Raw genomic sequence first — 14,790 nt, 5'->3', positions numbered from 1 at the left:
TTAGATTCATGTCGTGCAGTTTTTCTCTTTTGAGTCACGGAACCAGTTCCAGGTTTCCTCCTGTCCTCAGTGACCTCCATCCAATCAGTCTCCTGACACCTGTGTGGCTGCAGCACCTGCATCCCATCTGCAATCAGGCTCCGCCTACTAAAGATCTGCTCACACCTCAGTTCAGGTTCACACCGTAGAGACTCGTCCTTCACTCCAGGAGTCTCAGATTACTGTGTGATTTCTCCCTGTCTGCTCTCCTGACTGCCTGGTTTTGGGTTCTGCTTGTATTAAAACTATTAATCAATCCTCTGGGAATATTTCCAAGTTAGTGCTCAGTTTAATACTTCTGATAAAGATATTCCAACTCTTGGATGAATGTTTTTGCAGGTGTGTGAACACAGACAGTGGGTCTGTGTCTGGGTCGTGGGGTGATTTTGGGGTCATTGTCTTGCTGCAGACAATGAAGATCATGCTTCATTATAAAACGTCAGCATTATTGTATATAGTCATATAATATCAAGTTTAAAGAATAAATCCACTTTATCCACACAATGGGGAAATTATCTTTATACTCTACTTTTGTACATGCATATACAGTATACAGTATATGTCAAAGCACACACATATTGTATACAGGCCCATTGTATACATTATATATATACTTTATAATATGAAAAATATTTTTGACCATAACAGGTATGTGTACACAGTGAAAATCTGATATTCTATACACTTCCAATGACAGGCATTAAGGAATTTAGAAAATAAAGATTTAAGGAAATTACTGGCAAAATTTAACATATTTAGCTTTTTAACTGACTGATTTATTGGGAGAGAAACACGTAAAAACAACAAAAATGTCCCTTTTGGGTTCATAAAAACTTTCGGGTCCAAACCTGTGACAGTGGGACTACTTTCTGTGTCACCTGTCAGGCGATGACATGAGCCCACCCTGACCTGGTGAGGACCTGGTGCCCCAAACTATTTTTAACCTGATTTGGCTTCATTCTCAACCCAGACATCACAATAAAAGCTCTGTCTCCTCACTGATTCAGTCTTCATATTTCATATTTGCAGACCTGCTTTCCCTTGCCAGAGTGCTCTTTTCCTGCGGTGCTAAACCGCCTCATTGAGATCTAATCTCATCAGTCACGCAAACTCTTAAGGTCTCAGTTCTTTGAAAAACCTGGGGGTGGGGGGGTTTATGCAACGGAAAAACAAAGTCTTTATTGTCATTGAGGAATTAGCACTGCAGCTCTAATTCCTGCATTGTCTCTGGTTGGGGAGTCAAAGCAGTCGTCCTCTCTGCAGCCGTGCCTCAGATTACTTCACATCCCTAGAGTCAGAACTACACCACCAACAAATCCAAGATAAGCCAGTCGAAGCACGCCAAACGGGAAATCCCACCTTTCTCACTGTGTCGAGAAGTCAGCTGTAAAACTATATTACTGGAGCAGAGCTGGGACAGGTGGCGTGGACACCATGTCTACTTCCCACAATTCCTTGGAAGGAAGGCTTTTGTCAGGTTCATGAATCATGAAGTCAGGTTACCCCTTTGGCCCCCACCAAGACGTCATTTCTGACACAAAAATACCAAATGTAAGACATGGGTGTGTGAAATCGTGACTTATGCATGTATGAACGTTTTCTTCTTCTGTGGTTGTGAAATGAAAGGCCGATGAAAACAAGTCATTAATGGTTCTGTTAGAAAAACAGTGTCGACTATCAGCTCATCTATCATTTTGCAGTAATTTCCCAGCCCCGTCCTCGCTTTTCCTCCTCTGTTTTCTGACATCATCATCATCATCCTCTCCCACCCTCCTTCTCCTTCTCCCTCTCTCTCTTTCCCCGAGTCTCTCTGTCCTGTGATTGGCTGAGAGGTCTGATGACACGTCAGAGGCTGGAGAGGATGGACTATAAAGGCTCTGCTCCGGCGCTGCTCAGATACACAAATCTGAGCTTCATTGAGGATATTTACGGCGTCTCCCCCCGCGTCACCTCCGACCTGCTGCTATGTGTAAAGGACTGGCCTCGCTGCCCACCTGCTGCTTGGAAAGGTATCTAAAGACGCTGGCCTGGCTGATGTGTGGGCATTTGGATTGCAGTATGTCTGTGCTGTGCTATATTTAGACTGCACCCACAATGGACTGATGCGACTGTTGCACTGCACCGTTGCATCTTTTCAGCACGCAAAAACGCATCTAACCTATGTTCTATTTGTCGCAGGGCCAAGGTGCTGAAAGCAAGGCTGGGAAGCATTTTGCAAAAGCCCAACTGGAATTTATCCGGCTGCAAAAAAAGGCAAAACAAGTAAGAATCAGGTCCTGTTAGGACCAAGTCTTTGTGCTGTTACTGTCCTCTCTGTGCTTGATTTGAAGACTGGGTCAAATCTAATCTTTCTGCTATTTTTAGACCAACCCTGGAGGAATGCCTCAGGTGGAAACAGTCATTTGAAAAGCTCCTGTCCAGCAAATGTAAGTAAATACCTCCAGGGGAAAGGAGTGCAATTTCTCTTTACACAAAACCAAACATCCTGCAGATGCACGTAGATGACCATTATCTAACCGCCTTGCCTCCCTTTCTCCTCAGACGGACTGTGTGCCTTCACCTCCTTCCTGGTGTCGGAGTTCAGCGAGGAAAACATCGCGTTTTACTTTGCATGTGAAGATTACAGGTGCACCAAGTCTCCCTCCAAGATACCGGCCAAAGCCCAGAAGATATTCGATGAATTCATCAGCAGCGACGCTCCCCGTGAGGTGAGGCATCAACAGTCACATCGTCAGCCTCGCGTCGGTTTGACTCCATCGACTAACGCTGTCTCTCTTCGCCGTCCCCTGTGCAGATTAACATCGATCATGAAACTCGTGACTTCACCAAAGCCAACATGCTGGAGCCGTCGCCGTCCTGCTTCGATCTGGCTCAGCACAAGATCTACATGCTCATGGCTAAAGACTGCTACCCCCGCTTCCTCCGCTCCCCAGCCTACAGGGCCCTGGTGGTCCAAGCCAAACCCGTGGCCCAGACCGCCGATCAGCCCCAGGAGAAGAAGGTGTGAGATGTGTCTGCTGACCGGCGGGGAACCGTTAGCGGCCACCTGAAGGGTTGGACGGGCATGAGAGGCGTGACGGACGCGCTGCATCATGAAGCTGGATGCTGGTTCCACACACACAGACCGTCGTGACAGCAAAGGCTGATGGGTAAAGACTGAACGGAAATGGAAGATGGAGGAGAAGCCGACGCCTCTTGTGATTACAGATGAAGTGTGGACAGCAAAGCGTGACGACCAGGACGGCGACAGACGCGACAAAGCTTTTGTTTGTCGTGAGGCAAACCTGTCTCTCTGTGACGTGTTCAAAGCCCCGTGTGTCGACACGCATGTCTGATTTTGTATTTATTTTTTTTATTTGTTTGTCGTGATTGAAAAAATACGTGCAATTTAATTTATAATATTTATATCAATGTTGTGTTTTTACATTCCAACAAAGAACTATTTGAAAAATAAAGTGTGAAAGTAAAAAACATGTCATTCCTGAAACACTTGGTTAGAAAATGATTTAGAGATCCACAACCTTTGGAGCGCCATATTCTGAACACGCTGGGCCACCGTAAGAAAACAGAACACAAACATTTTAAACTATGCTTGACGTTTCATCATGTTTCCATATTTACCAGGCTTTTTTTTTCTGTCAGCAAAAACTGTTATTAGGAACAAATTCAGAATGAGAAAAAAATTACAAAATAATCACGTTCACATGAAATTCACCTTCAAAAACAGGAAATAGGAAAATAATAAACTGAACAAAATGTCCCTGTAATCATACAATGTGGTTTGTTTACTTTTGTGACGTATGAATAATAAAAACTTACAATTTGGAATTTCAGAAATTTGGAATTTATTTTGTGCACACCCCTAAAAAAACAATGATTCAGTTCTGATGTGTAGCTGCGGTGTTGAAACCAGCTGAAGCAGCCACAGCACCTCCGACCCAGATGAGTCCTCCTCCTGTGTTGTTTGGCCCCTGCAGGTTGCAAAGCGGAGCCACCATGGGTAACCTTTCAATGCATCTGCAGAAGTTGGGGCCCTCGAACCCTTTGTTACCCAGTGTGCATTGCCACAAGTTGATCAATTTGTATCTTGTCCTGCAGGTGTTTTAAAGACATTTCTTTTTATCCTAATAAAACATGTGGACCCACAATCATCAGGTTTTCACTGCTCCGATCCAACCAGCCGTACTCCAGTGAGGTGCACGCAGCAGCTGTTGACATGAGCTCAGCTCTGAATGTACCCACTCACCCAAATACTGATATACACTATTTGCTTTCTATTATATTGCATCCTGTAGCCAGTGTTGTGCAGAGCAGAGTGTTTATCACCTAGGGAACCGCTCGGCCATAAAGACCTGAGACAATGCCAGCATCTGTCTGTTGGGAGCCGGCGGCCCTCGTGGAGAGAGAGCCACAACCAGCTTTCTAGCAAACAGGAAGCACAAAGACACAATTTGTTGGCGTTAACGTAATAGGACGGGCAATAAAGCTTAGAATGATCTCAGCAACTGTTTGCACGAGTCATCAGCTTGAGGTAATAAATGAGAGAAAAGCTGCTTCGGTGCTCCATCGCTGGTTGGGTAACAATGGCATCGGTTGCAGCCACAGCGCTGGTAATTGTCATTAAAATGTTAATTTTCAGTATGATTACTTTGGTGGAGTGAGCTTCACCAGCGGGCGCAGACCACAGTGTGGCTGATGGCCTCCTTTGTGTATTCAGATGTCATCAGCATAGAGTGGAGCTGGTGTCAGGTGCACAACAGCTGCTCCATCCACCTGATGCATGTGAAGAACTCCCGCTGCCTCCCTCGCCATAGTAACCCCTCCATATTTTTATCTAGATCCAAGCATAGCAATGACCATCTGTAATACTGGATTTACTGAAGACATTAAAGTTTGGGACATACCGGGAAAGTTTCCAATCCTGTTTATGACCGTATTTTTGCAAACGGGGGAAGCGTTAGCTTTGCTTGCTCCGTTTAAACCAACGGTTTTCTAAAGGTTTCTGGTGACGTTCATGGCGACCTAAGAGAATCTTCTGAACGAGTTCTCATGAAAGTTTCCAGGTGCGTTTGTGGCAAAATAAAAAAATATTCTGAACAAGATGCCAGAAAGGATTATGGAAATGCTGTGGTAACTTCTGTGGAGTCTTTGGATTGGTTGGTGGCAGTTAAAGTGGGTGTTTTCAGACAGAGTTCAGGAACGTTTCCATATTTGTCTTGGCTTAGAAGGATATTTTAATAAGTTGTCAGGGGAATTTCTGGGAGCATTTATCAGGGAAAAGAAAACACAAATGTTAATGAGATATCAGGAGAGTTTCCGAGCATGCTTCAGCAACTACAGTGGAGATTTTATTCTTCTTCATGGTGGTTTAAGTGTTTCTGGCTGTGTTTGTTGCAAAACAAGATGTTTTGAATGAGATGCTGGGAAAGTTTTTGGCCATGTTTTGGTATCTACAGTGGATATTTCATTTTTGCTTGTGGTGATTTTTGGGTGTTTCTGAAGAGACATCAGGAAATTTTCAATCCAGGCCTGACTGGGTATGAGTTGGGTGGGTATTTTTGAATGAGATGAAGATTGTAGCTCCTGGGGCAGGTGATTCAAATGATAACAAACCCAAAGTGCTCGATTAGCATCATCATTTTTCATTATTTTTCATTTCATGCTGACCTGAAACATGGATTTTTATGAAGATAGCTGTTGGTGGTTAAATATGTATGCAGATGTTAATTTAGCCTATAGCTCTGAACCACTTAGAAAAGTTTTAAATAAAACCTATTATTTTTAAAACTTTTTAAAAAAATGTTTTGCATAAATCAGATGCTTCTAGAAGGAAGTTTGACCCAACAGTATTAAAATAAAAGTAATAATTAGGACAGCCTTTAAATGACTTTTCCATTTAAATGTAGTTTATAGTAACTTAACCCTGGAAATATGAACAAAATAGTCATAACAGGGTCGGAGGTCACGACTGCTGGAATAGCTCAGTGACCAGGCAGTGAATAAAACCACATCAATCGTCAGGGTAATTCCCAGCTGCCCCTGGGACAAAAGAGGAAGTCGTTCACACGAGTCAGATCAATATTGACTATTGGTGGGTGTGAATCACTGTTTAGTGAAGCCTGTTTTTATGTATTCAACATGGTCTTCATAAAACGATCACCTAGAAATGATTTAATCCCCTTGGATTAGAGCTTAATTTGTGTGCTATGAAAAGCGATCAGAACAGTCACACAATGAAGGAAACAGAACTGTTTTCCTTTAGGTCCAATTTGAAGGAAAAACTTTATTCAAAGGTCTGGAATTTAATTTAAAGGCCACCGACTGACAGGTTGTCTTTATTACACTTTAATGTGTCTCTGCCTGTTCCCGTCTGCCCCACCCATCCTCACCTGTGTCCACCTGTTCTCTGATTGTGTCTCCCACACCTGTGTCCTACCACTGCCATTAGTCCTCCTTATATTCCCCTTTGTGTGTCGCCTCGGTGCCAGTCCGCCGTAGCCCTTAGTGCTCTACCTTCATCATAGTTCAGAGTTTGTAAAAGTAGTTTTAAACCCTTTCTGTCCCAGAGAAGAGCCATAAGAGTTATCCACAATGCTCATCATGGAGCTCATACAAATCAATTATTCCTTCAATCTAAACTACTGCAAATACATGACTGCTAAACTCATGTAAAAAGCAGGCAATAATTGTTTACCACAAAGTACACTGACACAAATTCAGATTAATGAATCCAGCTGCCAACTGAGAGGAAACGGCATTTTTTACAGAAAAATGCGTTCTTGTTACAATTATTGGCACATTATTAGAAATAAAGTTCAAACATGTATATGTATGTTTCAAGATATACAAACAAGTGAAAACAAATTTCCAAATGGGATTATAGAAGGGCATTTCATTTCATTTATCTCATCGTTTGATGTTATGCTGCCATCTGGTGGTTGCTTTTTGATTTGGACTCCAAAGAGATACCTGATCAGTGATCGTATCCATCAATAATTAAAATAAATGAGGTACACTGGTGAAAATTTTACATTTAAAAAGATGCAGAGAAAACAAATGAATAATGATGTATTAAAGTAATAAATACTGTATTGATTATTGATCGCACTTTCTAGGAGCTCCACTTCCAGTCACATGTTGGGACGGTTTATCCGCTGGCATTTCTGTTCTCACAGCAGTTCAACGAGTTCAACGTCTTTCCTGAAACCCTCTGAACTCAGTCAGCTGCATGTGAGTGTTTTTCATCAGAACGACGTTCCACTGAGGGGAACATTACAGAGAAAACTGTTTGGCCCCAGGAAACAAAATAAAACTGATTTTGACTTTTTATTTTCTGAACTAGTCCCATTCTACTCAAGAACAAATGGTGAACTTATTCTTTATTTACACCCTTGTTTACACTCTAGATGCATAACAGTCATTGTTCAGATTACAGTAATCCCTCGTTACTCACGCTTAATGAGTTCCAGGAACCACCTGTGAAAAATGAAATTCTGCGATTATAGCGACAAACTGTTTAATTATTTACGGTAATTTAAACGTTTATGAACACCCCCCCCCATACTGATATTAAACCACCTCCTATCTGTGTTACCTTTAAAACACTCTGATAGACTGTTTGAAGTGTTTTTGTGTTTCACAGAAGTGCACTGCGCTCTCTGAGTCTTGAAATGCTGCGCACTTCGTCATGCTGTCAGCCAATAGCGTGCACATACGGTATCACATGACTACCTACTAAAAATCCACGATGTAGTGGAGCCGTGCATCTTGAAGCGCGAACAGGCAAGGGATTTCTGTATTCCACATGTATTCCTGACCTCCTGGATGGGAGTGTCTTCCACACCAGCAGGGGGCAGTAAAAGGCAGTGGATGGCGCTGTGCCTGCAGCATGTGTGGACTGCAGTCTTTTATTTACTTTCATGTAGGCCTCATAAGGTCCAGGAACATTTAAAAAGGACAGTTTGTGAGTCTTGTGAGTGTTTTATTCTCCATAATAACTATTTTTATAGCAATTTGGGTGATTTAGTCCAGAAATAAAGGAGATACAAGTCAGCCTGGTGCTGGTGAGCACAACTTAGAAATGAAAGAAATATAAAGTGGACATAAATGTGTTTTCATCACCAGTTGGACCGAAGGCTTTAGAGCTTTACCCCCCCCCCCCCCACATGTGACCTCTGAACCCGTAGCCTTGAGTTTGGATGACAGATCGTTCTGTATTTATTCTTCCGGTTTGAGCGTGACCCCCCAGGGGGCCGTTCAGATGAGAGCACATGACCTGATGCGCACATTCCACAGCGTCTCCCCCAGGAATGGACATGCCCAGCGCATCAGCACAACGCAGATGCACCTCAGACACACACACACACACACACACACACACGTATGCTCTGATAAGAGAAATAAATGAGCAGGATGTGCAGTGGGACAGCGGGGGGGGGGCGGCCTCAGAGTGTCATGGCGACAGGACGTTACACGCCATGCGTGGGAAACCTCCTGGCGTGGGTCCCCTGTGGAAAAGGAAAACGTCTGTAATGGAGTGACTCTCGGTTCCTCGGGGATCCCACTGTGTCCATCGGAACACGACCAAGCCGGGAACGACAGGCTTCACACGCAGAACGTCTGCAGCATCTCTCGCTGCGGAGCGGAGAGGGGAACGGTCTCCGTGACGGATGTGGTCCTGAAGTGGAGGTTCTGGAAAATGTCAAACAGGAGAGGGGCAAAGAAGCTCACCTGCCAACCTTCCTCCTCCCCTTCTTCTTCTTCCAGAACCCAAAACCCAAGAAAAGGTCAATTATCCTGACCAGAAAAATCCCCATTTGAGAACATTTCTAATCTAAGAGGACAAAAGGGGGAGAGGGGAATGATTTCCATTGAAGAACGCTCACAGACTCCCCATCCTGTTTAGCTGCCTACTGGGTTAGAGGTCTGTGATGCTGCCTGACTGTAAATGTTTTCTTTGAGACACGACACACGCAAAAATTCTAGTTCTTATAAGCGAAACCACAGCAAGAAAATCGGGTGATGTTTCTTAGTCCAGACAGGATCTGAGAGCTAACCCCCCCCCCCCGAGTGAATAGGGTTAGTTTGTGACTTAAAACACAGAGCTAAATGAAGACAATTCTACCCTGACCTACTTTCATAATGGTCGTAGCAATGAATTCTATATTGTACTGTCCAGTTTGACCTTGACCTAGTTTACCAAAGGTCAAGGTCATCATCACATTTTCATCCCCTTTGCTGCCTGATGACGTGCTTTTTTCATCTATCTGCAACGGTTGTGAAGATATTTGGTGGCCGAACACACGAACACGGACAGTTACAACACATCACCGCTTCACGGGATGTAAAAACACTCCAGATGTGACATTCCCAGGATGCTTTGTGTTCTGCAGAGGCTTCACACGTATTTCACAGGGACTGATTTCGTCTCTCCTCCGTGTGTTTTCCTCAGGGCCGTCACTTTGAACTCTTCCATCGAACTGTAATCACGTTCTCCACATCTAATCACACATGTACCAGAATGGCGATGACGACTCGCGTCTGTTGCTTCAGTAATGGTGACCAGATGTTTGCACAATAACAGAAGACAGATTGGAAGCACGACAGCGAGTCATTCCCCAACACTGACTGAGACGTCTCATGTTTGCTTGTCTACTTTTTGTTTTTCCGTCTCCGTCACAAGTCAGCAAATTAGAATTAAAAGTCGATCCAGGTCGAGTCCTAAATGTTGATTTTCAAACTTTCAATTAGAAGAAGTTTATCTGTTTAGTGGTAATGGAAAAATGAAAGTTATGCAACGTGGCAGAGGTCAGCGATGTGGAGCAGCGGGACTCAGTGTGAAGAGGAGCAGCGATGAAGCGTCCTGCTCTTTATCTCCAAGTTGTACTGAGAACATCCGCCGGCGTGTCGCCTGGTGTGAAGACCTCGCCATCTGGCCGTGTCTGTCACAACGCTGTCAGAGCGCGTCGCCGCCTGGTCATTAAACCAACAGAATGTTTGGAGCCGCTCTCATTCTTCTTCTTCGGGGCATTGATTGGGTTTTGAAGGTGACGCTTAGATGTCACCTAATGTCCACCCTGGTTCATCCTGATGACAACCTGCTGAAACATCTCCACAAACCGTCCTGATGTCACTCCACACTGCAGATTGTAGATGCTGTGTGGCTCCACAGTAAAGCTTTAACACCATCAGGTGTTTATTGTGTGCAGGTAATTTAGGTGTCAACACCCAGTGAGGGGTCGGGTTATATTGGACAGCATTTTATGTCTTTTGCCTTCAGACGGAGGTGCAGTTGGTTCCAGTGAGGCAACAACTAAAGGCAAAGGTGGTTAAACTAATTGTTAAAATAATGATAATCGTGTTTTTGGTCTAGACTTTGATGTCAGAAAGACTTTGACTTCCTAGACCTATACCAAAGGGCACCCATCCGGACAGCGTCAAGATATGGCGACGGTGGCTGATGAACCTGCTGAGGATGAAGACTGGGCTTTGATGGAGGGATGGAGAACTAACCACTACAATGGTCTTTAAAAACGTGGCAGAGAGATGATTGGCTGGCTGTGGAGGTGTGTTATTGGTCACATGTGAGTGACAGAGGAGCCTGAGAAACGAGGTGCTCCTGCCTTCATTAGAGGCAGCAGGAACCCCCACCCCTGGCCTCAGAGCCCAGACGGTCAACAGATCCAGATTCCCAGTTGACGTGCTCCTCAGTGCATTAACCCCCCCACACTCACCCAGTTGTTTACATGGCGAGCCATACATACGTACATGGATGTAGAGGCTCGCCAACATGTGCTCAGAAACGCATCTGGCCTCGTTTCATCGTTTGATTTGGCTTTTCTTTTTTTTTTATATTGCTCCAATTTTAAAGCTATGTGGTCTGATTTGAGTCCTAATCTGTGAAAACCAAACACATTTATCACATGATTGTTTCAAGCCATTCAGTTCAGGGCTGGAGTCTGTTTTTCTAGTGATAAGTTTCAGCTGATCTGATGTGAATGTTTCTGAGCCGTCAAAGTCCACCAGGAGTCCAGAGCAGACCGGTCACGTACTCCCCTCAGTTTGATGACTGTAATTCTCAACACTAAACTTTAACTGTTGCTGAGTCCATCTGAACATCTGGAAATCAAAATTCCAAAGTGTAATTTTATGAAAGTACACATAGTCCTGCTAAAGGAGTGTTTGGTCGCCCCCAATGCTGTCAATCAGATTTTTTTTTATATCTACGTTACATAAAAAGCAGCCTTGTTTTACCCACAGTAGGATTTAGCGCTGACGTCTACGGTGGACATCCATTACAGCCTTTTCAATTATTTGTCCAAGACAGGAATGACAATAAATAAATGATTATTTATCTCCTGTCGTTTCCCCTCGGTGTTCAGACTCTAGTTTCTAGAAAACGGCCTTTGTAGCTCTCTTTTGCCCCCCCTGTTCCAGATTGACAGAAGAAGCCTTCACAAATAAACACTTCAACAAAAACAATTAATGCTGCTGTGGGAAACGCTATTTAATTTCCTCCCGCCGGTTTGTAGACTGAGAAAGCAGACACCTCTTTAATCTGACCACCAAATGTCTGAGGTTCAGCTTGAGTCCCTGAGGGACTAAACCAAGACCAGCGTTGTAGTAGATCTTCAATTTACCCCCAATTTGGATTCAGTCTGGTGCTAAAAAAGTTAAAATTCCAAAGTTGATAACAATAAAATCTCCTGTCTTCCTCTTCTTTCCTGAAAATCTTTGTCCAGACCTGAACTGAAGCTGACGGTGACGTCTGCGTCTCTCGGTCAGCCCACACCTGTGTCCACATTCTGCTGTTGAACGATCAAGATCATTTGTCAAGTCAATGGGGTTTAATTATTAGTGGAGATATTTTGGCCTTGGGCTTTGCGGACAGGAGGGTTCCTTGTATTTGTGAAGTCTGGAGCGTTGGGCGTTCTCAGACCCTCACGTCTGTTTTTCACCCACAAACCCTTGCTGTTGAGGTCATCCTTCTTTTCTGGTACCAACACGTTCCTCTCCAGAGCTGTGTTTATCTCACATTCTCCTGGCTGACCTTTAATCGGTTGGATGTGAGTTAAACATCAGTCCAGCTGTCTGTAATGTCTTCAATCTGCGCCGTAACAATATACACAGATTAGCCCCAGATTGGCGCTCACTGGCGGTTCTGAAACCGTGTCATTCTGTGATTACATTCCTGTTTGGCGAGAAAACATCTGGCAGCGCAGAGATTCACGTCCCTACCTGGAAGGCAGGAACGTCTGTCTGGAATTAAAAAGAAGGCTGAATGAAGACACGCTGTGTCGTTCGTGATCGTCCTTTAAACTCACGCTCTTGTGTTGGTGCTGGGGGTGTCACCCCACCCTTGATGACGTCTCTAAATGGAGCGCAGCGCTTCTGTCAGCAGGTAAACAGAGCACCTGGATGCCAACTGCCGTGGTTTTATCTGAGCAGCGGTACAGCTGGTGACTCGGTCTGAGCAAACATGGAAGCCGACCTTCATCAGGAGGACGTAGTCCTCGGTATCCGCCGCCACGCCCCTCCGAGGTCTAAACATGCACAAAGTCTCAGAACCTCAACATCTAAAAAGACGATAAAACAGGGTTTTTATGGTTGCTTATGTCTTGTTTCAGTAATTTATTGTTTGTCTGCCTGTTTCCAGTCTTTTTTCTTTTTATATACACCAAAAAATCCTTTTTTGGTGCTTCAGAGGTCGATAAAAGCTGATGAAATGCCTTGAAGGCCGGCCTGCGAGTGGAGAAAACGTGATAAATCACCAACAACTCTCCAAATTGCAGCACAAATCTCATTAGGCTAAAAAAATCCAACAACCTCTGTGTCTCAGGAGTTAAACACTCAATGTTTAGTTTGCTGTGCAGTAAAAATAAAAAGAATGGAGCTGGTGATCCTTCTGTTCATTATCTCATCCCTCTGGAGGTTTAAAAGAAGCATGGGCGCTTTTATATAACGGCGGGCGTCTGTTTGTATGGCTGCACACACACTCAATGCATCGCCATGCCAACAAAGAAACTGTACCTGCACATGTTGGGCTGGATGGACGGGATCAGAACAAACGCTGTCTATTTCCCTGTTGCTCGGGTTCGTAGTTCAGACATCTGCCAGGAAGGAGACTCTGATGACGGCTGGAGGGTGAATATTATTCCTGTGTTCAGGTGGGTCCATAAATGAATACTGGGAGCTGTAATTACAGTATTTTCTGCATTATAAGGCGCACCTAAAAGCCTTGAATTTTCTCAAAAACCGAAGGTTCGCCTTATAATCCAGCGTGCCTTGTCTGGTGTGCCTTATATATGAAAAAAGTTTTTAAATAGGCCGTTCATTGAAGGTGCGCCTTATAGTGCGAGAAATACTGTACACACCAGAGGGAGGGGATTTCTGTTCAGTGTTTCTGTTCGTCTGATTTTGTTTCTTCTCAGTGTCAAAGAACACAATCTTATTTTGCAGCTCTGTTCTCTACAAATTACATTAATTCACTGCTAATGTGATTGGGGGTTTTTTTGGGGGGAGGGTGTTGCTGTAGCTGTGTGTGTGTGGTCCCAGAGTCCAATCACCTGATGGTGGGGCTGTCATTGTCCTGTTGAAGGTCAGGACCTCCTGCGTTTACATGCTGTTGACATCTGGTTCTGTTGGTCGACGGTCTCCAGACCTCTCGTACTGCATAGATTTTATAAATAGGTACTTGAGAATCGCTTTCGCATCATGTCAGAATACAATCCTCATTGCCGTGGTAACCAGGAGAAACTCTCTCGGCGTCTTCAGTGTGATGACATAGTTATATAATGACAGCGTTCTCCTGCCAAGCGCTCGAACTTAAAACCTGAGCCGTCTGAAGGGAAAGCCGGGCTCAGCTTGTTTTATGTAATTATTTCAGCGTAACTCAGCTTCAGCAGTAATAGAATATTTATAGTATAGATTTTAAATACACCAGTAAATCATTCTGTATAGTGGAGCTGTGAGCTTTCTGTCTTGTTTAAGTGGAAGACTTAACTGAGGAGTAGCTGCAGGATGAAACCAGGATCAATGCACTGATGCAATGACCTTTGACCCCGCCCCGTTACGCAACATCGCACAGGTGTTCACAGAAATCAGGCTGTGATTTCTGTTCAATTAAGAAACCTGTGTGAACGTCTGCTGCTCCATCTGGATCCAGACCCCCGACGGGACAGATCCTGTCCCCTTTGTACATCTTTTTTTACATTTTTCAGCAGCCATATCTTAGTTTCATTGCCTTAAATGTTTTGCAGCTGCGTCTCATCACCTGGAATAATAAACCAGACGTCATTGAAATAGAGAAGAGACAGAAAGGAAGCTTTGGATCTGTCCCGACTCTCTTGACATGATGCTGGGGTGTCGCCTCCCTCCAGGCAGATAGTTGGAGTCGTTTGGCTTTATAAGTATGCATGCAGCCCACGTTGACCCGGTTCTTCTAAACATACAATAAAAATGTCCGAATAAAAACCTGCTGTTATGTTAGACAAAAGAGACAGCTGTTTTTAGCGAGGACTCGAATGTGACTCACCTTTATTAGCTGTCTTCACCTGTCTCTCCACACTGTGTGACATCCTTTCATCAGAACCTACAGAAACCAATAAATAAGCAGAAAGACTCAGAAATCCTTGACTGGGGTCGTTCTTCTATTTGTAATTTGCTTTTCTGCACCGTTTTATCACGTAGAAGGAGGAGGAGGAAACGCTCCCGTCCAGCCATTGAACTCTGAAGGCCCGCCTTTCCTCCGCC

At 44.2% G+C, this 14,790-nt stretch overlaps 1 protein-coding gene and 1 long non-coding RNA gene across 3 annotated transcripts; one reads left to right on the top strand and one right to left on the bottom strand.

Moving 5' to 3' along the window:
• Positions 1–1,930: 1,930 nt before the first annotated feature.
• Positions 1,931–3,112, top strand: LOC137599333 (regulator of G-protein signaling 5-like). Of its 2 annotated transcripts, XM_068320191.1 has the most exons (5): positions 1,931–2,048; positions 2,218–2,301; positions 2,404–2,465; positions 2,581–2,747; positions 2,834–3,112. In XM_068320191.1, the coding sequence occupies exons 1-5, from the start codon at positions 2,005–2,007 to the stop codon at positions 3,044–3,046; spliced, it is 570 nt and encodes a 189-aa protein (XP_068176292.1). In that variant the 5' UTR covers positions 1,931–2,004; the 3' UTR covers positions 3,047–3,112. The 2 variants fall into 2 exon arrangements, with proteins under 2 accessions (XP_068176292.1, XP_068176291.1); XM_068320190.1 differs by having other exon boundaries at positions 2,581–3,112.
• Positions 3,113–12,646: 9,534 nt separating this feature from the next.
• Positions 12,647–14,703, bottom strand: LOC137598547 (uncharacterized). Its single transcript, XR_011036697.1, has 5 exons — positions 14,573–14,703; positions 14,312–14,479; positions 13,605–13,707; positions 13,069–13,231; positions 12,647–12,780 (listed from the first exon to the last, which is right to left on the bottom strand). It is a non-coding gene; the product is annotated as an uncharacterized lncRNA (long non-coding RNA).
• Positions 14,704–14,790: the final 87 nt, after the last annotated feature.

This window comes from Antennarius striatus, chromosome 7 (genome assembly GCF_040054535.1).
Source record: "Antennarius striatus isolate MH-2024 chromosome 7, ASM4005453v1, whole genome shotgun sequence".
Taxonomy (NCBI): domain Eukaryota; kingdom Metazoa; phylum Chordata; class Actinopteri; order Lophiiformes; family Antennariidae; genus Antennarius; species Antennarius striatus.
This window is presented reverse-complemented; position numbering and strand designations above follow the sequence as displayed.

What these genes read in the sequence shown, in the direction of transcription:
- LOC137599333 (XM_068320190.1), top strand. Translation starts at nt 2,005, where the DNA reads ATGTGTAAAGGACTGGCCTCGCTGCCCACCTGCTGCTTGGAAAG. An exon ending in TGCAAAAAAAGGCAAAACAA is followed by an intron (nt 2,302 to 2,403) that starts GTAAGAATCAGG and finishes TGCTATTTTTAG; the next exon opens with ACCAACCCTGGAGGAATGCC. An exon ending in AAAGCTCCTGTCCAGCAAAT is followed by an intron (nt 2,466 to 2,580) that starts GTAAGTAAATAC and finishes CTTTCTCCTCAG; the next exon opens with ACGGACTGTGTGCCTTCACC.